A 23,091-nucleotide genomic window follows, 5' to 3' on the forward strand; every position below is an offset into this window, starting at 1 on the left:
AGATTGAATAGCTACGGTGAAAGAATACAACTCCGATGCACAACTTTCCTGATTTTAAACCAATCAGTATCCCCTTATTCTGTCCAAACAACTGCCTCTTGATGTATGTGAAGGTTTTTCACGAGCACAATTAAGTGTTCTGGAATTCCCATTCTTCACAATGTTACCCATAATTTGTTATGACTCACACAGTCAAATACTTTTGCATAGTCAATAAAACAGAGGTAAACATCCTTCTGGTATTCTCTGCTTTCAGCCAGGATCCATCTGACATCAGCAATGATGTCCATGGTTCCATGTCCTCTTCTGAAACCGGCCTGAATTTCTGGCAGTTCCCCATCAATATACTGCTGCAGCCGTTTTTGAATGATCTTCAGCAAAATTTTGCTTGTACGTGATATTAATGATATTGTTCTATAATTTCCACATTTGGTTGGATCACCTTTCTTGGGAATAGGCATAAATATGGATCTCTTTCAGTCACTTGGCCAGGAAGCTGTCTTCCATATTTCTTGGCATAGACGAGTGAGCACCTCCAGCACTGCATCTGTTTGTTGAAACATTTCAATTGACATTCCATCAATTCCTGGAGCCTTATTTTTCGCCAATGCCTTCAGAGCAGCTTGGACTTCTTCCTTCAGAACCATCAGTTCCTGATCATATCCCACCTTTTGAAATGGTTGAACATCGACTAATTCTTTTTGGTATAATGACTCTGTGTATTCCTTCCATCTTCTTTTGATGCTTCCTGTGTCATTTAATATTTTCCCCATAGAACCCTTCACTATTGGAACTCGAGGCTTGAATTTTTTCTTCAGTTCTTTCAGCTTGAGAAACTCTGAGCACGTTCTTCCCTTTTGGTTTTCTATCTCCAGCTCTTTGCACATGTCATTATAATACTTTACTTTGTCTTCTCGAGACACCCTTTGAAATCTTCAGTTCTTTTACTTCATCAATTCTTCCTTTTGTTGTAGCTGCTTGACGCTCAAGTTTCAGAGTCTCCTTTGACATCCATCTTGGTCTTTTCTTTCTTTCCTGTCTTTTCAGTGACCTCTTGCTTTCTTCATGTATGATGTCCTTGATGTCATTCCACAGCTTGTCTGGTCTTCAGTAGCTAGTGTTCAATGCGTCAAATCTATTCTTGAGATGGTCTCTAAATTCAGGCGGGACGTACTCAAGGTCATATTTTGGCTCTCGTGGACTTGCTCTGATTTTCTTCAGTTTCAGCTTGAACTTGCATATGAGCAATTGATGGTCTGTTCCACAGTTGGCCCCTGGCCTCGTTCTGACTGATGATATTGAGCTTTTGCATCATCTCTTTCCACAGATGTAGTCAATTTGATTTCTGTGTGTTCCATCTGGTGAGGTCCATGTGTATAGTCACCATTTATGTTGGTGAAAGAAGGTATTTGCAATGAAGAAGTCATTGGTCTTGCAAAATTCTATCATTCAATCTCTTGTATTGTTTCTATCACCAAGGCCATATTTTCCAACTACTGATCCTTCTTGTTTCCAACTTTCACATTCCAATCGCCAGTAATCATCAATGCATCTTGGTTGCATGTTTGATCAATTTCAGACTGCAGCAGGTGATAAAAATCTTCCATTTCTTCATCTTTGGCCCTAGTGGTTGGTGCTTAAATTTGAATAATAGTCGTATTAACTGGTCTTCTTTGTAGGCGTATGGATGTTATCCTATCACTAACAGCGTTGTACTTCAGGATAGATCTTGAAACGTTCTTTTTGTTGACAAATGCAACACCATTCCTCTTCAAGTTGTTGTTCCCAGCACGGTAGACTATACGATTGTCCAATTCAAAATGGCCAATAACCAGTCCATTTCAGCTCACTAATGCCTAGGATATCGATGTTTATGCATTCCATTTTTGATGATTTTCGATTTTCCTAGATTGATACTTTGTACATTCCAGGTTCCGATTATTAATGGATGTTTGCAGCTGTTTCTTCTCATTTTGAGTCATGCCACATCAGCGAATGAAGGTCTCGAAAGCTTTACTCCATCCACGTCATTAAGGTCAACTCTACTTTGAGGAGGCAGCTCTTCCCCAGTCATCTTTTGAGTGCCTTTCAACCTGGGGGGCTCATCTTCCAGCACTATATCAGACCATGTTCCACAGCTATTCATAAGTTTTTCACTGGCTAATGCTTTTCAGAAGTAGACTGCTGGGTCCTTCTTCCTAGTCTGTCTTAGTCTGGAAGCTCAGCTGAAACCTGTCCTCTATGGGTGACCCTGCTGGTATCTGAACACTGGCGGCATAGCTTCCAGCATCACAGCAATACGCAAACCCCCACAGTACGGCAAACTGACAGACATGTGGGGGATGGATTGAATTATGTCCCCCCAAAATGTGTGTATTAACTTGGTTTGGCCATGATTCCCAGTACTGTGTGGTTGTCCTCCAATTTGTGATTGTAATATTATGTCGAGAGGATTAGGGTGGGAGTGCAACACCACCCTTACTTAGGTCACCTCCCTGATGCAGTGTAAAGGTAGTTTTCCTGGGGTGTGGCCTGCACCACCTTTTATGTCTTGAGAGATAAAAGGAAAGAGAAGCAAGCAGAGAGTTGGGGACCTCATAACACCAAGACGGCAGTGCTGGGAGCAGAGTGCGTCCTTTGGACCCGGGGTCCCTGTGGGCAGAAGCTCCTGGTCTGGGGGAACAGTGATGAGAAGGCAACAGAAAGAGAAAGCCTTCCCCTGGAGCTGACCCGCTGAATTTGGACTTTTAGCTTACTTTACTGTGAAAAAATAAACTTCTCTTTGTTAAAGTCATCCACTTGTGGTATTTCTGTTACAGCAGGACTAGATAACTAAGACACTGTACATAGAAAAAGAGGCAATCGTTCGTACAAAATAAAGACTAACCCAGAACTGAAAACATTCCTGAAGCCCACTTTTCACAAAAAGATTAGACAGGCCTATAAAACAAAAAATAACACACGTGATGAATGTGCTTCTTAGTTCAATCAAATATAGGAGACCAATGGGGAGCTCCTATCCAAAAGCAGGATGAGAAGGCAGGAAGAGACAGGAGCTGGACTAATGGACACAGGAAACCCGGGGTGAAAAGGGGGAGCATGCTGTCACATTGTGGGGATTGCAACCAACTTCATGAAATAATACATGCATACATTTTTGAATGAGTAAAAAAAAAGGGGGGGGAATACAGTGTAGTTTAAAATCAGGAAAGGTGTGCATCAGGGTTGTATCCTTTCACCATACTTATTCAATCTGTATGCTGAAAAAATAATACGAGAAGCTGGACTATATTAAGAAGAACTTGGCATAAGGATTGGAGGGAGATTCATTAACAACCTGTGATGTGCAGATGACACAACCTTGCTTGCTGCAAGCAAAGAGGATTTGAAGCACTTATTGACGAAGATCGAAGACTACCGCCTTCAGTATGGATTGCACCTCAACATAAAGAAAACAAAAATCCTCACAACTGGACCAATAAATAACATCATGATAAATGGAGAAAAGATTGAGGTTGCCAAAAATTTCATTTTACTTGGATCCACAATCAACACCCATGGAAGCAGCAGTCAAGAAATCAAACAACTCATTGCAATGGGCACTGCTGCAAAAGATCTATTTAAAGTGTTAAAAAAGCAAAGATGTCAGTTTAAGGACTAAGGTGTGCCTAACCCAAGCCATGGTATTTTCATTTGCCTCATATGCACGTGGAAGCTGAGCCAACGAATAAGGAAGACCAGGGAATTGATGCCTTTGAATTATGGTGTTGGTGAAGACTATTGAATACACCATGGATTGCCAAAAAAATGAACAAATCCGTCTTGGAAGAAGCAAGGGTGGCAAGAGTACATCTCACATACTTTGGACATGTTATCAGGAGGAAGCAATCCCTGGAGAAAGACATTATGCTTGGTAAAGTAGACGGTAACCGAAAAAGAGGAAGACCCTCAACGAGATGGATTGACACAGTGGCTAAAACAATGGGCTGAAGCATAACAATTGTGAGGATGGCACAGGAATGGGCAGTGCTTCCTTCTGTTGCATATAGGGTCACTATGAGCTGAAACCCACTCGATGGCACCTAACAACAAGAACAACATTATGAAAGCAGTCAAAGACAGTACAGTAATGAATGGGTATGCCTATGTTTCAATAAATGTTTATTTATGAACACTGAAATTTGAATTTCATATAAACTTCATGTGTCATGCCATTTTATTGTTTTTCAACCATTTAAAAAAGTTAAAAAACCATTCTTAGCTCTCAGGTCACACAAAACTAGGCCACAGGCTGGATTTGGTTCCCCCATAGTTTGCCAATCCTTTTTTTTAGTGTAAACTACCCCACTTAGTGTATATCTGAAGGGTAGAACACTTGTAAATTTAATGTTAGCAGTTGTAAAAAATACAGGAGCTTGCTAAGTAATCAGTTAGCCAAAGAAAGAAAAGTGGGTATCAGTGAATGATACAAAACCAATGGACTTTTTTAATACACAAAAAACTGGCTTTAGATGTCCTGGAGGGTGGGAAAGTAGAAAACTGTTTGTAATACCGTGGAATATTCGGCATTGATCTTCATCTCTGCCAAGATGTTTTTGTTGTTGTGTGCCCTCCAGTCGATTCCAACTTACAGCGACCCTATAGGACAGAGTAGAACTGGCCCTTAGGGTTTGCTAGGCTGTAAAGCTTTATGGGCGGACCTACCAGCGGCTCCGTGGGAGAAAAAGACAAAGTCATTATGTAAGAGTGTACTAGTCATCTCCACTAGTGGAAGACACAATAAAAGCAAAATACAAAGCCTATTGAAAAGGAGCGAACAGGCCAAAGATAAACGTTCCCATTAGAGTTCACAAAACCTTGCCCTGCTGTGCAGTCAACGTCCAATCAGAAACAGTTCTAAAATTCAGTAAAAGGAAAGCAAGTCGGCCTCCGTTATGCTCAATAAATAAATGCTTAAAATTAAAAAAGCAATAAAAAATATTTAGGAATATGACGGCAAATAATCTCACACACATGCTAAAAAAACTTAAAGTGTGCTTGCCTCTGGGGAGAGGAAGTGATGAGGCAGGGAAATTATATTTTTTATTACTACTATATATTTTTTTTCATATGACGATTTAAACTGCGTATGTGTTATTTGCAAAATTTTAAAAGTTAAATTTAAGGAAAAGTTTAAAACATGAGCCAGAACTCGGTTGCTATAGCAACCCGGCAGCGCGGCGTCTGTTTTTCAAAGACTTTTTTTTTTTTTTAGTTCTAATCCGCCCAGCCTCAAGCAAAATTTCAGACTCCTCCCTTTCCTCCTCCCTACTGAGCGGGTCCAATATGACAGGCTGCGTTTACCGCCCTCCAGGCTTCTCTCAAAGTGTCAACCCCTCCCTTCCTCCGCAGGCGGTGGCACCAAGCAGGAACGGAGCTCAGGCCGAGGCCCCGCCCCCTGCGATAGAGCGTGTGGCGTCACTTCCGCCTCCCTCTTCACTCCTGGTTACCCGGGCGAGCGGTAAGGGATTAGCGTGTGGGCCGACCTCCTTGGAACCATGGTGAGCCTGCTCCCCCCAGCCCTGGTCCCCCAGCCCGTGCTTTGCCGTGTCCCGCTGTGCGCTGCCGCCCTTCTGCCTTCTCCGTCCCTCCTAGGCCACGGGCTCCCTGTGTCTGCCACGACACCGCCGCACATGGCGACGGCGCTTGCGTGTGGCCTGCCCGAGGCCTGCTGGTGGGAGCCCTTCATGCCAGCCAGGGGGAGGAGTGGGTCTCAAGGCCATTGTCTTACACCAGCTCGTCCTCTCCACGGTCCCAGCACCTCGAAGCCGGGGTCTCACCGGGACCCACCGGCCGCAGAGGAATTTTTAGAGCCCGGGGCCACGAGGCCGACCCCGCCCGCCCTCGGGGAGGAGCCTGGAGCGGGCGGGGAAGGCGCGCCCGAGAGTCGAAGATGGAGGCCGCCGCTTCCCATCGCCTACCTGGCGTCGCCCCGCGGGTGGTCTGTAATCCTGCCTTCTTCATCCATAGTTTAAAATCTTCAGTCTTGCCATACTTATCAAACAATCGCTTCAGTGTGTGGTTTTTATTCCTGGCGCCTACATAGATCTTAAAAGCCGCTTTCCTCGCAATTTACGTAAATCTCCCTTCCACTTAAATATATGACTGCACGGATGATGGAAAGCTTCATTTGAAAAAGTATCCTATAAATTACTTTTCTCTTGAATACTCGAGTATAGCGGAAGGCCTTTAAGTATATATGTTAAAGAGTACATATTCAAAGTATGTATTTTGATTGCCCGTTTTAGGCGTCCCTTTCTCTTGCTCCTGTTAACATCTTCAAGGCTGGAGCTGATGAAGAGAGAGCAGAGACAGCTCGTCTGGTGAGCCTTGTTCTCTCCTTTCTCTTGAGGATGAAATTATAACTTGCACGTTAAAATTGTCTAATTCTGATAATCTGTTTGGTTTTCGATCCAGTCTTCTTTTATCGGTGCCATTGCTATTGGAGACTTGGTAAAGAGCACTTTGGGACCCAAAGGCATGGTAAGAAGAACAACGTATTTGTAGGTTTTAGTATTGTTTTAGAGCTATTAATGGAAATACAGTTAGTAACACTTTTTTTGATGTTTTTTAATCTTTAAAAAGTTTTACACAAGTAATATGTGACTATTCTCCTTACTAAAAATCAGAACAATACTCATAAGTTCCTGTGATTAACACTTACTTTGGTGTTTATCTTCTGGATGTATTTCTGTTCACTTATGTAGATGTATGTATATATATTTACTTAAGTATTTTTTCGTGTAACAGATAATATTTTGTTTTATGCAAATCCAGCCAAACCAAACCTGTTGCTTTCGAGTCAGCTCTGACTCAGAGACCCTATAGGACAGAATAGAACTGCCCCATAGGATTTCCAAGGAGTGGCTGGTGGATTTGACCTTTTGGTTAGCAGCTGAGCTTTTAACCACTGTGCCACCAGGGCTCCTTGTTTTATACAGATAGTATTTATATGTATTTTTTTTATGTAGCTTGTTTCTTAAATTCTTGGCGGTGTAGATAGTTTTTTATAGTTTATTCAACTGTGGCTATATTGATGGACACAACTTTGTTTCCATTGTTTTGATTATTAGGGTGCTGAAACAAACCTCATTGTTCGTGTCTCCCTGTGCTTCTAGTCTTTCTAGGGGCAGATACCAGGGCTTGATTGTGGGGTGTATGAGAGTACTGATTGACCCACTCGTTCTTCAAGATGTGCTTATATCTTATGTTCCTTTAGGATAAGATTCTTTTAAGCAGCGGACGAGACGCCTCCCTTATGGTAACCAATGATGGTGCAACTATTCTAAAAAACATCGGTGTTGACAACCCAGCAGCTAAAGTTTTAGTTGGTGAGTCTGAAGATTTATTTAAGGAGGAGGGAGTGACTTGTAAAAAGCTGTTTTGTTAACATTATGAAATACTTACTTTTTAATAGTCAGTGTTAAGTAATTGTACTTTTAATTAATTTCTGTCTACCACTTTGTAATTGATTATTGTTATTAAAATGCAAGCTTCTGGAGTGCCAAGTGATTATCGATGGTAAAACTTGCATTTCTACCTAAAAGTTCCAGAGAATTTGTCAGGTAGAGAAATCTAGGTATGCAAGGTTTGGATTGGTAGTGGGTATGTTTTGAGAATTAAACTACCTTAAAGTAGTTTAAAAAGCAGAATCAGGTATAAATTGATAACTAATTTTATTCTAGATATGTCAAGGGTTCAAGATGATGAAGTTGGCGATGGAACTACCTCTGTTACTGTTTTAGCAGCAGAATTATTAAGGGTGAGAAAATATCTGAGCAACTCTTACCTCGTTTTATTTTTTGTTTTGTGGTTTTGAATATCAGCAGTAATCAAATCCTTCTTGTAGCTCTTATTGATAATGCTTTTCACTGTTTATTAATAGGAAGCAGAAACTTTAATTGCAAAAAAGATTCACCCACAGACCATCATTGCGGGTTGGAGAGAAGCCACAAAGGCAGCAAGAGAGGCTCTGTTGAGTTCTGCAGTTGATCATGGGTTGGTATACCAAAATGTTACTATTCTACTATTTTAAGAATTCAGCATTCTTTTTGTAACATGTGTAATGCAGGAAATTAGAGAGCATTGAAAAGCATATGAAGACATGACCCTGCTGCCTTTCCATACCCTCAAACAAAAAACCCACATTCTCCGGAGGTAGACTCTTAAGTTAAAGTTTGGGCTTCCAGTCTTGCATATATAATCAAAACAAACAGGCAAACAAAAACGAATAGCATCATTGTGTAGAGGGTTTTTAGCCTCATTTTAACCTAGTTGATTAACAAGTACATTTCTAGGTATCAGTATTTTCTGCAACATTAGTTTTAATAGAATTGGGAATTTGATTATGTTTACTTACCCTGTCTACAGTGGGAGATGTGTGTTTTTGCCAAATTTTAGCTTTATAATGTTGTGATGAATTTGTTACCAAAAAAAATCTTCTAGAGGTATTATTTCTGGGTCCAAAGGTATGTATGTATTTTAAAGTCATTTTTATTTATCAGATAAGCCTTCAGAAAAAATGTTACACTTCCACAAGATGTACAACAGTGTCTGTTTCCCCAGGTTTTGGTATTATTTTGTTTGTTCGTGGGTTTTTCTTTTTGTAACTTGCTGGTTTGGTGGGAAAATGGTATCCTTTAATTTACATTTCTTTTGATGTGACTTAAAGCACTTAGAGTTGGACTGAAATTATCTGTTAATGTAAGAGTACCTGGGTAAATTTTGAAAAATAAAGTAGGTTTGATACCTTTGGAGGAGCTCAGATACAAATTTCTTTTTGTCTGTTTCAAGTTCTGATGAAATTAAATTCCGTCAAGATTTAATGAACATTGCGGGAACAACATTATCCTCAAAGCTTCTTACTCATCACAAAGATCACTTTACTAAGTTAGCTGTAGAAGCTGTTCTCAGACTGAAAGGCTCTGGTAATCTGGAGGCAATTCATGTCATCAAGAAGCTAGGAGGAAGTCTGGCAGATTCCTATTTAGATGAAGGTATGTATATATGTCGAATATGGGAAAACAAGCTTTGATTGGATGCTGAGTGCTAACTAGTAGGAGAATGTTGATTTTAGCTAGTTAGGACTAACGATGCTTTACAAAGCCAGAGAACTTCTCTTTAAGAACACAAGTCATGTTGCAAACATTTTTACTGTTTTAATCCATTTGGTACATTGACGTATGCTTCATCTTCGCACACCATCCCAGCATTTCCTTGATAATCTTTAGATTTTACTTCATACTTTGAAGTTATTTGTAGTTAATAAAGAGAAGCTAGCTTTTTAAAAACCCTAAGTCAGTATTCAAATGATGCTTTTTCCCAGATGACTTGTATTCTCCAGGAAGGGTCTGGGTATGTCTGTCATCTAGTTAAAACTAGAATGTAGTTGAAGGTTTTTGGTTATGACTGTATAGTTTTGGTGTTGGTCTTAAAGAATGATGTCTTGGTAACTGCCATTTTCTTAGGAATGTATTTTGTTCATAGCGTATGAGCTTTTCAGAACACTTTCACGGTATATTTACTTCACAAAATGAACTGAGGAAACTATAGGCATTCTCTTTTACAGAGAGGGAAAAGAAGGAACAAGTTGGGCTTTGTAATTTCTGCTTGACCAGTTGTTTGAAGTCCTGGTTTTGCTGCATGTTGTATGTCTTTATTTCAAGGAAGTTACATAATTCTGACAGTATTTCTAGTTGAATTTATATATAGTGGCTGTGTAGCATTTCTAATAAGGGTTGGTGGTAGGGAAAGAGCATTAAAACAAGGATAGTAGCACTGGCAGCTACCATTCTTGAATGTCTGCTCTGTGCCAAAAAAACCAAAACCAAACTTGTTGCCATCGAGTCAGTTCCGACTCAGCGACCCCATAGGACAGGGTAGAACTGCCCCATAGGGTTTCCAAAGCTGTAATCTATACACAAGCAGACTGCACATCTTTCTCCTGCAGAGCGGCTGGTGGGTTCAGACCACTGACCTTTTGGTTAACAGCCGTGCGCTTAATCGCTGCACTGTCAGGGCTCTGTGCCAGACATTGTAATAGGAATTTTACTTAAAACCTCAGTTTTTCCTCATGATAATGACCCAGTGAGTTATGATTAGGCTCAGCTGACTACAACAGAAAACCCCAAATAACAGTGGCTTAATACCTTTTATGTTTTTTCTTATCTAAGGGCTGAAGAGGTAGGCAGCTACTGGGTTCGTGTGATGGTTCCAAATCAACAGGGATGTAGACTGGTGAATAGCAACTCTGCTGCTTACATTCCCAGTTTACAGACGAGTACCTGAGGTTACATATCCAGTAAGCAACAGGGCATGATTGTTGTCATTGGTGCTGTCGAGTCGGTTCTGACTCATACTGACCCTATATACAACAGAACAAGACACTGCCCGGTCCTGAATTATTCTTAAAATCGTTATGCTTGAGCTCGTTACAGCCACTGTGTCAACACACCTCGTTGAGGGTCTTCCTCTTTTCTGCTGACCCTGTACTTTGCCAGGCATGACGTCCTTCCCTAGGGACTGATCCCTCCTGACAACATGTTCAAAGTATGTAAGACGCAGTCTTGCCATCCTTGCTTCTCAGGAGCATTCTGGTTGTAGATACTCTGGTTGTACTTCTTTCAAGACAGATTTGTTCACTCTTTTGGCAGTCCATGGTATATTCGATATTCTTCACTAACACTACAATTCAGAGGCATCAGTTCTTCATTGTTCAGCTTTCACATGCATATGATGCGATTGAAAATACCATGGCTTGGGTCAGGCGCATCTTAGTGCTCAAGGTGACATCTTTGCTTTTCAACACTTTGAAGAGGTCCTGTGCAGCAGATTTACCCGATGCAATACGTCGTTTGATTTCTTGGCTGCCACTTCCATGGCTGTTGATTGTGGATCCAAGTAAAAGAAATCCTTGACAATTTCAGTCTTATCTTCGTTTATCATGATGTTGCTCATTGGTCCAATTGTGAGGATTTTTGTTTTCTTTATGTTGAGGTGCGATCCATACTGAAGGCTGTGGTCTTTGATCTTCATTAGTAAGTGCCTCAAGTTCTTTCCCTTTCAGCAATCCTGATGCCCCATTCTTCATATAATCCAGCTTCTCGGATTATTTGTTCAACATAAAGGTTGAATAGGTATGGTGAAAGGATTACAACCCTGATACACACCTTTCCTGACTTTAAACCAATCAGTATCCCCTTGTTCTGTCCAAACAACTGCCTCTTGATCTGTGGGCATAATTAGGTCCCAGTTTATCTGTAGTGTTTTAGTTCTTTTAAAAATTCAGTAATAGGTAGAAGTACCCTGTGTATCTGAATCACAGTTTGTTTTCTCTTGACTTCATTTTAAGTTAATGAAAGTTGTTTTAATGTTTTTACATTGCAGGCCGTACCACTGTGTGTATAGTAGCATATATCTGAAACAAAAGTTTTGAAATACTGTGCTTACTCTTCCTGCTTGTGCTGTGCTCAAGTTTTCTGTTTTTCTGTGTGTTTAAATGACCCACTCTATTGATTTTATTCTAAGAGCTTGGTAAATTGGACTTACATTCATTCTTTGAAAGAGTAATTTGATAAAGTAGACAGCTTTGTAAGATTTACTGATGCAGCTTTGAAGTACCTATTTAATATAATATCGTCGTTCTTTTATTTATCATAGGCTTTCTGTTAGATAAAAAAATTGGAGTCAATCAACCAAAGCGAATTGAAAATGCTAAAATTCTTATTGCAAATACTGGAATGGATACGGACAAAATAAAGGTGCGTAACTGTATGTTTTGAAATTCTGATTGCTGGCCACCAGAAAGGCTGGGAGAACAGTTACACCTAAAAAACTGTGTGCGTGTGTGTACACATACACACACGCACATACTTTTTGATGTATTTACATAAAAATGTTGAAATATGGGACTAAGTAATGGAAGCGATACTGTCTTTACGCTTTCTTTGTTTTAGATATTTGGTTCTAGAGTACGAGTTGATTCTACAGCAAAGGTTGCAGAAATAGAACACGCAGAAAAGGAAAAAATGAAGGAGAAAGTTGAACGTATTCTTAAACATGGAATCAATTGCTTTATTAACAGGTCTGTGTGTTTGTGTTAACGATATCTGTAATAGTCTTAGAAAGGATTTTCTTCCTATGAAGACTTAACGAAAATGCCTTACATCGAATTAGTTATTTAGGAACTGTTCTTTCCCAAATATAATTGTACAGCAAGTCATTTGCATTACAGTGATTTAGTATCTTTTTATGTTAATATGCTTTATTTTTTTTTATATTGTCAATAACAATGGTTAGAGTCTTCTGATTTGGTGGTTATGCTGCTAGTTTTGGCTGTGCTGTAAATACTTAACATTCGGAGGAGAGATTTAATTTCATGTTAAAGGGTGAGTTTGAAGTAGCAAAAGCTAAGACAGGAGTAAAACAAGAATGAAGAGATGAGTATTAAGAGTTTGAGGGCTTTAATTCGTATAAAATATGCATATACTTTTCTCGTGCCTGCTTAATGGTCAGTGTCTAAGACTTTTTTGCATTGTCTTGAATGGTGAAAATACCAAGAGGAGGAGAGCATTTCAGTAAGTGAAACGACTGTAGTTAACTTCAGGAAAATCAAAAGTAATAGTTAATGTTTGAGGAAAAATAATTGTTTTAGGCCAAATGTTCCTGCGCTTTTTAAATTAAGTTTCTAGAAAAAACTGATGTTACCTACGAATCTGATAATATACGTTTTGCCTGGCAGTATGTTATGCCAATAACTTTTTAAGGTACAAAACTTCAAAAAATTTTTTTTTTTTACTGTAAATGTAGCATCTGTTCATTTTGGGAGATAGGAAAGCGTAAAGAACAGAATCTGAGGTCTTGCCTCCCAGACATTTTTTTTTTTTAATTAATTTTTATTAAGCTTCAAGTGAACATTTACCATTCCAATCAGTCTGTCTCATGTAGGTTTACATACATCTTACTCCCTTCTCCCACTTGCTCTCCCCCTATGGAGTCAGCCCTTACAGTCTCTCGTTTCGTGCCAATTTTGCCATCTTCCCTCTCTCTCTATCTTCCCATCCCCCCTCCAGTCAAGAGTTGCCAACACACTCTCCCGTGTCCACCTGATTTAATTAGCTCACTCTTCATCGGCATCTCTCTCCCCCGACAACTGACCAGTCCTTTTCATGCCTGATGATTTGTCTTCGGGGATGGTTCCTGTCCTGTGCCATCAGAAGTTCTGGGGAGCATTGTCTCTGGGATTCCTCTAGTCGCAATCATACCATTAGGTGTATGGTCTTTTCATGAGAATTTGGGGTCTGTATCCCATTGGTCTCCTGCTCCCTCAGGAGTTGCCAGACATTCTTTATATTGACCTTTGTGTGTCTAATTATGTATGGTGTTTTAGTTTCAGTTTTTTACTTGTGATCATATGCTATAAATTTTTGTACCTTGTTTTTTTTTAACTTAATAGTACATATTTTTACATAAAATTATGAATATTTCATAATGTAATCAGTAAATTGTGATTTGTAAGCACTTTCCTAGTGGACATTTAGATCACTTTTTTTTTTATTATGTGTATGAAATTTTCATAAATATCTTCATTACTTTCTAAAATATTTAAATTTTCTTGCTGTTGATTTTCAGAAGTGGAATTAAAGCTTAGGAACATTGATAAGATTTTCTGATAAATTGCCTTCTAGAATTGTGGGACCAATTTATAGCAATATTCACAAATACTCAGAAAAACCCTGATTTCAGTGATAGCATGGATAGGCTAGTGTTGTAGTTTATAATTGTAACACTATAAGAAATGGTATCTTGTTTTAATTTACATTTTTTTGATTATTGGTGAGGTAAAAATATTTCCGTTTTTTTAAGAAGTCTTTTGTGAATTGTTAGTTTTGAACATAATGATTATATGTATTTTATTTACAGGCAATTAATTTATAATTACCCTGAACAGCTGTTTGGTGCTGCTGGCGTCATGGCTATTGAGCATGCAGATTTTGCAGGTGTGGAACGCCTGGCACTTGTAACAGGTACGGAAAGAGGCATTCATTTGTAACAATCACTTTTGGAATTAAGGAGTGTTAGTGTATGCAACTCATTGAGAATACAAAGAAATCCCTAAGGAGCTTGGAATCTAAAGAGTTTTTCTGAAATCAGACATAACACTTTTTGGATTGAAATCTTAGTTTACTTACAGTATTGTTTTTAATCTCCCAAATTATATGCCAGATTCTCCATAGGTCTGTTTTTGTGGTTGTGTTACTGTTGTAAAGATTCTAGATCTTTACGCACAAACCCACAGGACCACTGTTCTAAACATAGTCTAAACAAGCCAAGGCTTGAAAAAAGAAGTCTTAAATCTTGTGTAGTTTTACTTATACTGCTAAGTGAGTAGCTTAACGCTTTGTGCCTTGTGTATTAAACACGTGTGCCAGAGAGTGATTCAGGTACTTAGACATTACTTTTATACATTTTTTTAAATTTCTGAAAGTAATGAACTTTGAGGTGAGTGAAACAATCCAAAGATGTATGATGAAAAGTTGGTGTATTCCGACACCCATCAATAGAGGTATGAATGATATAACCTCAACTATGTTGAATAGAAATCGTGTTTATACAGCAGATACGCTTACATCAAAATGACAGAGTGCAACTTGTTTGCTTTTTGTTGTTGTAATGGCTTTAAAGTAGCCTCTAAGCCCTTGAAAAACTTAAGCAGCCTTTATCCTCTAATCTTCATTCTTGGAAAATGAATGAATAGGTTGGAAAGTTGGTTTGGGTTCTGGGAATGAGAACTAAGGAGACCTACGATTCAGGGTGCAAAGTTTGGACTGCCATGAGTATTAGAAGAAATTAAAGCATACTAACATTTAGAGAGTAGAACTGGTCTCAGAATAACTTTTTAATCCACTTACAATAATATGAGAAGCATAGCTATCCCCTGATCTAAGTAGGTATTTTCCTCTCATTAACTACTTTGGAGTGGTAGTTTACCTGCTTTAATTAAAGTTCTTTAAAAGCCATTACGTACTTCATGTTTATGGTAACACAAAACATTTGATGCTCATGTTAATATAATACATTCTTTAATGCAAGAAAATTAAAGATAAGACAAATGTGAAAGATGTCACATTCATGGAATAAGCTCGTACCATAGAGGACTTGATAAATGAAATTGCCGCATATACTCAGAAGAGTATTTATTGCACTGAGCACACCAATTATGTGACTGTGAAGTTGACACTCTGGTGGCTTCCATCCATGGAGCCCCTCACAGTTGTCAAAGTGTGTGAAATTGGTTCTTGAAAATGTAGAGGAATGTAAGGTAGGCATAGAAGGATTAAGTGAAAAGTCTCATAAGCCAGATATTCTTTATTTTTGGATATGATTCTCCAAAGGTTATGCTGTCTTACATCTAGAACACAGAGCAATCTCAGGAATTTGACAGCCAAAGTAAAAAAAAAAAAAAATTCAGCAATGGAAATTATGAGTATAAATTAGAGTTTAGAATACCAGTAGCCCTTCTTATAAATTTATTATAAAATGAGAAAGATAGTATTATCAATTAATACTCAGCAGATTATCTGTAAGGAATAGGTTTAGAGGGTTTGGTTGATAATAGATGGAATCTACATCATTAAGAGAAAGAGAAATCAGATAAAATTTTAAAATTGAAACCAAACCCTTGCTAATTAAGAATTAGGAAAGGAAATGGCTGACCGTTTCAGTTTACAGAGTGGATGATAGGAATAGAGGACATAAGGAATAAAATGAATTTACTTTTTTGTTGCGTAATTATGTCTGCTCTGGGTTTGCCCTGTTTCCTAGACCTCACAGGCACTTTCAGACATTTCAGTTACAGGAGTAATTAGCTATGAGGTGCTCTTTTAAGCAGTTCTAATGTCTGTACAGTTGTCAACTAATTAAATATTTTCATGTCTTGTGCTGGATGTCATAAGTGTTTGGTCTCTCTTCTAGACTGGATTTTAGAAGAGAGTCAATTGAAATTTATACATAAAGGTGAATGGTAAAGTCTCAGTTGAACCTTTAGGAGGTAGCATTACATTGTGTATAGGTCTAAAGCCAGAATGCTTGGTTTGAATCCCAGCTTTACCATATTTGTACTGGCTATGTAATCTTGGGTGAGTCATTAAACCTTAGTCCTAATTTTGTGTTTGTAAAGTGGGATAATAATGGAACCTATCTCATGGGGTTGTTGTGACTGTTGGAATTAGTCATGCCATCTAAAGTGCTTTAAGAGAGTGCCTGGCATGTAGTAAGGCATCCATCTTAAAATATGTTAGTTATTATGTTATCTATCCATTACTGCTTGTTAGAAAAAAAATGTTTACCTGTCATGCATTTACTTAAAGTATGTCTCATGTTCATAGGTGGTGAAATTGCTTCTACCTTTGATCACCCAGAATTGGTGAAGCTTGGAAGTTGCAAACTTATTGAGGAAGTCATGATTGGAGAAGACAAACTCATTCACTTTTCTGGGGTAGCCCTTGGTGAGCAGTTATGTTAGACCTTGGTTAAGGTGCCTAAATCTTAGCTAGATTCTGTTGAAGTAAAGTTACCGAAGTTTCTAGAGTTATGATATCATAACTCTTGAGAAGCATGCGATATGTTTTATTTAAATCTTTTCTGAAGTCAGCCAAAATCATATTTACATTGCCTTTGTGAACAGTCATATTCGACATAGTATTTTCCTTGATATCTTAGAAACGTTATGAATATAGGTTTTTAGGGAAGACTGTATAATGATGGAACATATGTCAGTTTTCAAAACCAGATAGCACAACCAGCATCTTCCTAGCATTTTAAAAGGTAAACTTTTATAAATAAGTGTTCACTGTGCCATAAGAGTATTATTTTTTAATTTTAGGTGAGGCTTGCACCATTGTTCTGCGTGGTGCCACTCAGCAAATCTTAGATGAAGCAGAAAGATCTCTGCATGATGCTCTTTGTGTTCTTGCCCAAACTGTGAAGGATCCTAGAACAGTTTATGGAGGAGGTAAGCATTTGAAAAATACTGAGCTAATTTTATTTCTTGAAGTACAGTATAAATCATAAATGGTTTTAATGGTTCTTAAACTTTATTGACATTGCCTTTCCACTTAATTTTAAAATGATCGACCGATCCTAAAGGAAGTCAGCAATTCAGTGTCTTCGAGACAGCTAGGCATTATAATATTTTATTGGAATTTTAATCTGTAGGCTGTTCTGAGATGCTGATGGCTCATGCTGTTACACAACTTGCCAATAGAACACCTGGCAAAGAAGCTGTTGCAATGGAGTCTTATGCCAAAGCACTGAGAATGGTACGTTAATAGAAATAAGAGTTCTGAGTTTAAATTTTGTGGGTATTGATAGTTTTAAAAATGAATACTTTTTTTGTCCTGACAGAAAAACTTCACTTTCTTGGCTTTAAGAAAATGAAGTGTTCCATACCACCTTTAAACTTGATTCTGGAGTTGACCTTGCTCATGAACCATAATTACAAGGAAGCAGATTTTACATTCTTTCCAAATATATAATTGAAAATAGCTTTCCTTCCGGTTGGTAGTAAATCAACTTTCTTACAGTGAAATAGGTAGTTACCATTTGTCTTTTTATATTATAGTTGCCAACCATCATAGCTGACAATGCGGGCTATGACAGCGCAGCTCTTGTGGCACAGCTCCGAGCTGCCCACAGTGAAGGCGATGTAACAGCTGGACTAGGTGAGTTCTCACAACAACCATAGAAAAGACTCCTATGACCCTTGCCTTCAGAACATTATGTGTTCTGGGAAGAATGTTTAATTTAATATTGTTCTCAACATTGTCAAAAAGCTGTTACTCTACAAAGGGTATATAACTAGTTAGAAGGCTTAAGTACACTAACAGTATTTTAATTACGAAATAGTATGCAGACTATTTATTACAATAATAATGTTAACTCCTAATCTCATAAATTCTGACATTCCTTTTTTTAATATTTTGGTGGCAATATACACAACTAAACATACATCCATTCACAATTTCTACATGAACAGTTCAGTACCATTGGTTTCCTACTTCACGTTGTGTCACCATTCTCACTGTCTCTACCCATACTGTTTCATCACCATTAATTTAGGCTTTTTTGCTCTTAAAATTCCTATCTGTGTTTTAAATTAACTGTTGTTGGTTTAAACTCTTATACGTGATTTCTTTATAAGAGAGCAATGCTTAAGGTATTTATTAATTGGGCCAAACTTGTTTTGTTTAACAGTGGCTTCATGGGATAGTAGGAGCCCTGGTTGTGGAGTGGTTAAGCACTCGGCTGCTAACCTAAAGGTTGGTGGTTCGAACCCACCAGCCACTCTGTGGGAGAAAGATACGGCAGTCTGCTTCCATAAAGATATACAGCCTTGGAAACCCTGTTGGGTGTTCTACTGTGTCCTGTAGGGTTGCTATGAGTCAAAATTGACTCAATGGCAATGGGTTTGGTTTGGGTTTTGGCCATGGGATAGTTTAGGTTCAAGGTTTAAAGATAACAACAGTTGGTCTCTATTTGCCTGGAATAGCAGAGGTAGGAAGAGACCCAGGAATCGAGAAGGAAATGAACTGCAGGTTTAATTGCCTCCATTAACAACTACCTCCATTACCATGAGACCAGAAGTAATGGATGGTGCCTGGCTGCCATTACCGAATGTTTTGATCCAGGAGCTAATAGATTGATCCGGATCAAAAGGAGGAAAACCAGTGAACAGTACTTTAATCATATGGAAACCAGTCTTATTGGATCCACTGAGACTAGGGGAACCCCTCCATCTAATGCTCGGAAATAATCTTTGACATTCTTTAAGGGCAGATCTTACATCCATAGATAAGAGGCAGATTTAATTCAGATAGAAGAACTTTGAACAAGCTGTCCAGGACATTACAGGAGTGGTCTTCCAAAAAACCAAACCTATTGTTGTCGAGTCTATTCCGACTTGTAGTGAGCCTATAGGACAGAGTAGAACTGGCCCATAGAGTTTCCAAGGAGCGCCTGGTGGATTCAAACTGCCTGGTTTTTGTTTAGCAGCCGTAGCTCTTAACCACTATGCCACCAGGGTTTAGTGGTCTTAGAGGGTAGTTAATCCTGTCACTGGACACCAGAGATTTAGTTAATAATGATCTATCAAAACATGAAGTAGGATTTTCACACAACTTCTGAATTCCCTTCCAGTTCTTAAAAGTCCATGGTCTTTAATGTGGGGCAGATTTTCTGCAGTAATTATGGATGGGTACATGGACATGAAGATAGGTAATTCTAGTGTTCTCTATAGTTTTTCATTATTTGACACCGTTGGCTTCTTAATACAGGTGATCAATAGTTGACCGTTTAAATTTTTAAAAAGGCTTTTCTTGACTGCTTTTACAGGCTTGTGGGAATGCTCTAAATTGAGTAGTTAGGTGCTGTAATCTTATTAACAGGATTAGTTTTTATTATAAGACATAAGGGAGGTTTTGATACTTTAGTTCTTAAAAACTGAAGTTATTTATTTAAAAAGTATGTTTTCTTTTCAGATATGAAAGAAGGTACCATTGGAGATATGGCAGTACTGGGTATAACAGAAAGTTTCCAAGTGAAGCGACAAGTTCTTTTGAGTGCAGCTGAAGCAGCAGAGGTGATTTTACGTGTGGACAACATTATCAAAGCAGCACCAAGGTACTCCAGCCCTTTTAAAACATCTCTTAGAAAAAATTACAAGGAAACAAAATAGATAGCTTCATATTTGGTAATTGTAGTTGATAGAAAGTGGAGCGATTTTGGCCTAGATAAAAGTATTATACAAGTTATTTATACAGTCACAACTCTTAGATTTAAGCCAGGAAAGCTTGGGAGGAGAGGAGGATGGGTGATGTGGGATAGCTCTCAGGATCGAAAGGACATACAAAGAGCCAGGCTTGGAAAGGTCAAGAACCAAAGAGCTTTGGGGCTGGGAGGTCTAGTAGTAACAACTGATTGTCTTTATTTTCTATCCTGCTACACTTTTCCATATTGACATTGTTAGACATATAATGTGAAGATTTCCTTATGGGTTCCTATTTGAGCAGCTTTTCAAAAACTCAGTTGCACAAAAATGGATAAGTGGACAGAATAGCTTAGCTTTTAAAGATTCAGTAATTTTTAATTATTCTTGTTACTAATTATCAAAACTGTTCATTTTACCTGTTAGTGGTGGTTAAGGGAGACAGGGGAGAGGATAGTGACATGGACCAGGTGGTCATTGTGGAGAATGTAAGGAGGAGGAGTTTGATTTTGGATGTATTTTCAAGGTAGAGCCGGCAGGATTTAATTTATGGATTGAACATAGGGTGTGAGAGGAAAAAAAAAAGCTAATCCAAGGTATTTGCACCGAGAAAGAAGAATTTCTGTCTATCTGAGATGGGGAAGGATCTTGAAGAGATTTGGAAGGGAAGATTGGGGTTCCGGTTTTAGATATTTGAGGTAGCTCTTGAGTATGCAGTGCGCGATAGTTGAGCCTGTAGTTTGGGGAGATATTAGAGCTATAGTTAGAAATTTACAAGTTGTCAGCCTACTTACGGTGTTTAAAGCTATAAGATAGTTTGGGTTCCCAAGACAATGAATGTAGCTAAAGGAGGGAAGAGGTTTTAAGGGCTGATCACTGGAGAGCTCCAATAATTTTTCGAAAGATTCAAGATAACCTGCAGTAAAAGTGGTGTCGGGGGGGACATTGGATCTCTTCTGATTTCACGAGGGGTGAGAATCAGCATCAGCCCAAGGTTTATTCCTATGAGGAGGAGGTCAAACATACCTCTGCCCTCCAAAATTTTCTGACACCAGCCGTCCCTCCCATGGTGCTCTCTCCTCTGTTGCATTTGATAATTCGTTGCAATGGCCACACACAACTCACAGATCATACTCAACAGTTATGGGGTTTATTAAGGAAGTAACAGGTTACAACTCGAAATCAGGATCTACAGGCTACAACTTGGGATTAAGGACCATGTAGGCAAAGTCGTCTTCAGTGCAGGACAGCTCTCTCAGCCGTTAAGGGCTCCTTTTGGCCCTTGTCCTTGGCCTGGTGTCTGCCCTGCTCAGACAAGTGTCACCAAGTTCTTTTTAGCTCTGCTGATAGTTACATAGATCAGTTGAAATGTGAATTAACTTTTTCTGTTAACTTTGTTAAGTAGGAATTTGGTTGGTTGAGAAATGGAGAACTGCTGAACACTTACAGTGCCTTCACATTCCCAGGTTTTGTAATAGCTCCTTACTAATAAAATTAGAATTGTAGGATGTTAGTCATGAGGTAGAAACACCCTTGTTACGAAGAATTGGGTTATAATGGTTTTAATAAAATTAGAATTGTAGCTGTAGTTGTAGTTGTATTTGATATGCAGCTTTGGTTAAAATCATGCTTTTCATTTTTCACTACTGACTTTTTTCTTAAATGTGTGTTTGTTTGTAATCCTTACAGGAAGCGTGTCCCTGATCACCACCCCTGTTAATAAACACTTCCATATGCTGTTGAGTTCTGGACCAGTTCGTAGTGAAGTTGTGTTTGAAATGAGAAGGTTCAGCCTTGAAGACTGTGGAATCAAAGTGTATCTCTGGCTGTTAAATCCTCAAGTTTGAACACTTAGCTGACCTTCGGTTTTAACATGAGTCTAATTTATTTGCTGTTTCATTTTCCATAAAATGTAGTTGATTTAAAAGTTCATGTCTTGATATTGTGCATTAAAATAAAAGTTTGAATAATTAGTGCTTATCTGTCATTGTTTTGTATCATTTTAACTACTTAATAGGAATGAATGTGTGTTCAGTAGCATTCTAACTTAAATAATGCTTGACCTTAGACATTTATGAAATTTATTAATACAGTCCCAAACCAAATGTGATAAACATATGTATTAATCTTTTGGTTCCATTGCAGGGACATAAATATACTCAATCACACGTAATTTTTATTGCCCATTTAATTTTATGTAGTGAAAGTATCATAAACGACTAGTTTAATTTTGTGTGATCTAAGTATTGTCTCTTACATTGGAAAGCAGTATGATGGTCTCCATTACTTCAAATTTCAAAAAGGCATATTTAAAAATATTGACTGTTAAAAGCTGCTTCAAGCACCTGTACTGCTTTACCAGGGCAGTATTATTTAGAAGAAGGTGGATGTAGTTACACTTCAGTGTTGTTTTGGTAGTTTTTGATTTTTGGTGAATGGATTTCAGAGAGAGAATGAGAATGGACATGAGCATATACTCAGGTTGGTGGTTGAAAGGAGAATTTAGATTTGGGGGCTATTAATACATGGATAATAATAGAATGCACAGTAAAATGGGGAGGCCTAAGAGGTTATGAGTTTATTGGGTGTATCTCTGCTAGCATCATGGAGGGGCTTTTTATTCCTATAAAGGAGCAAAAGGATTTAAAAAAAAAACATTGATAACCCACCTTTTTTTTTTTTTTTGTCTAAAAGAGTTTCTATTTTAAATACTGTTTTGTCAGTTATCAAAAGGAATTATACTGATAGTTTTTTTTTACTTTTAGTAGCATTAGTAATAACTGTTGTGTAATTTTTTTTAAGTGCTTCACATACCTTAATTAATTGTGACCCCTACAACTCAGGAAAGTAGGACAGGTGAGCCTGCCGTGACTGAGAAAACCTACAAAGGTTTCAGTGGGGTGAACACCCCTCCCTCTCCTGGGGAACCAGATAGCCTGAAGCTGGATCTTAATCTAAAAGGCCTTAAACATGTACTTCGGCACATTTTACCCAAAGTCCTTAAAAAGGATAAGCCAGCAATTGTTAAAATTAGCCATTTTTGTAAAAAGATGAAATGTTACAGGTTGTTATGTTCAAGAATACACCCATACCTCTTTCCTCCCTTGAATTCATACAGATTGCTGTTTTAGGCCTAGAAAATGCCAAATTAAAAAATTGTATCAGGCACAGAGGTTTAAGTATAACCTAAAAAAAAAAAAAATAAAAACCCAGTAGGCTCTGTAATTCTGTAACATTTTTAGGGTGGAGTTTCTTTTGACTCAAGCACCAAATATGGAAGCAGTGAGTTT

General features: G+C 38.3%; 1 protein-coding gene across 1 annotated transcript; it reads left to right on the plus strand.

Annotated features, from left to right (window-relative positions):
- The first annotated feature begins 5,434 nt into the window (after positions 1-5,434).
- Positions 5,435-21,777, plus strand: CCT2 (chaperonin containing TCP1 subunit 2). Its single transcript, XM_049883866.1, has 16 exons — positions 5,435-5,540; positions 6,288-6,362; positions 6,457-6,522; positions 7,259-7,370; positions 7,725-7,801; positions 7,925-8,037; positions 8,833-9,035; positions 11,698-11,798; positions 11,994-12,121; positions 13,960-14,063; positions 16,425-16,544; positions 16,922-17,050; positions 17,254-17,357; positions 17,660-17,759; positions 19,575-19,716; positions 21,491-21,777. The coding sequence occupies exons 1-16, from the start codon at positions 5,538-5,540 to the stop codon at positions 21,519-21,521; spliced, it is 1,608 nt and encodes a 535-aa protein (XP_049739823.1). The 5' UTR covers positions 5,435-5,537; the 3' UTR covers positions 21,522-21,777.
- Positions 21,778-23,091: the final 1,314 nt, after the last annotated feature.

This window comes from Elephas maximus, chromosome 4 (assembly GCF_024166365.1).
Source record: "Elephas maximus indicus isolate mEleMax1 chromosome 4, mEleMax1 primary haplotype, whole genome shotgun sequence".
In the NCBI taxonomy this organism is placed as follows: domain Eukaryota; kingdom Metazoa; phylum Chordata; class Mammalia; order Proboscidea; family Elephantidae; genus Elephas; species Elephas maximus.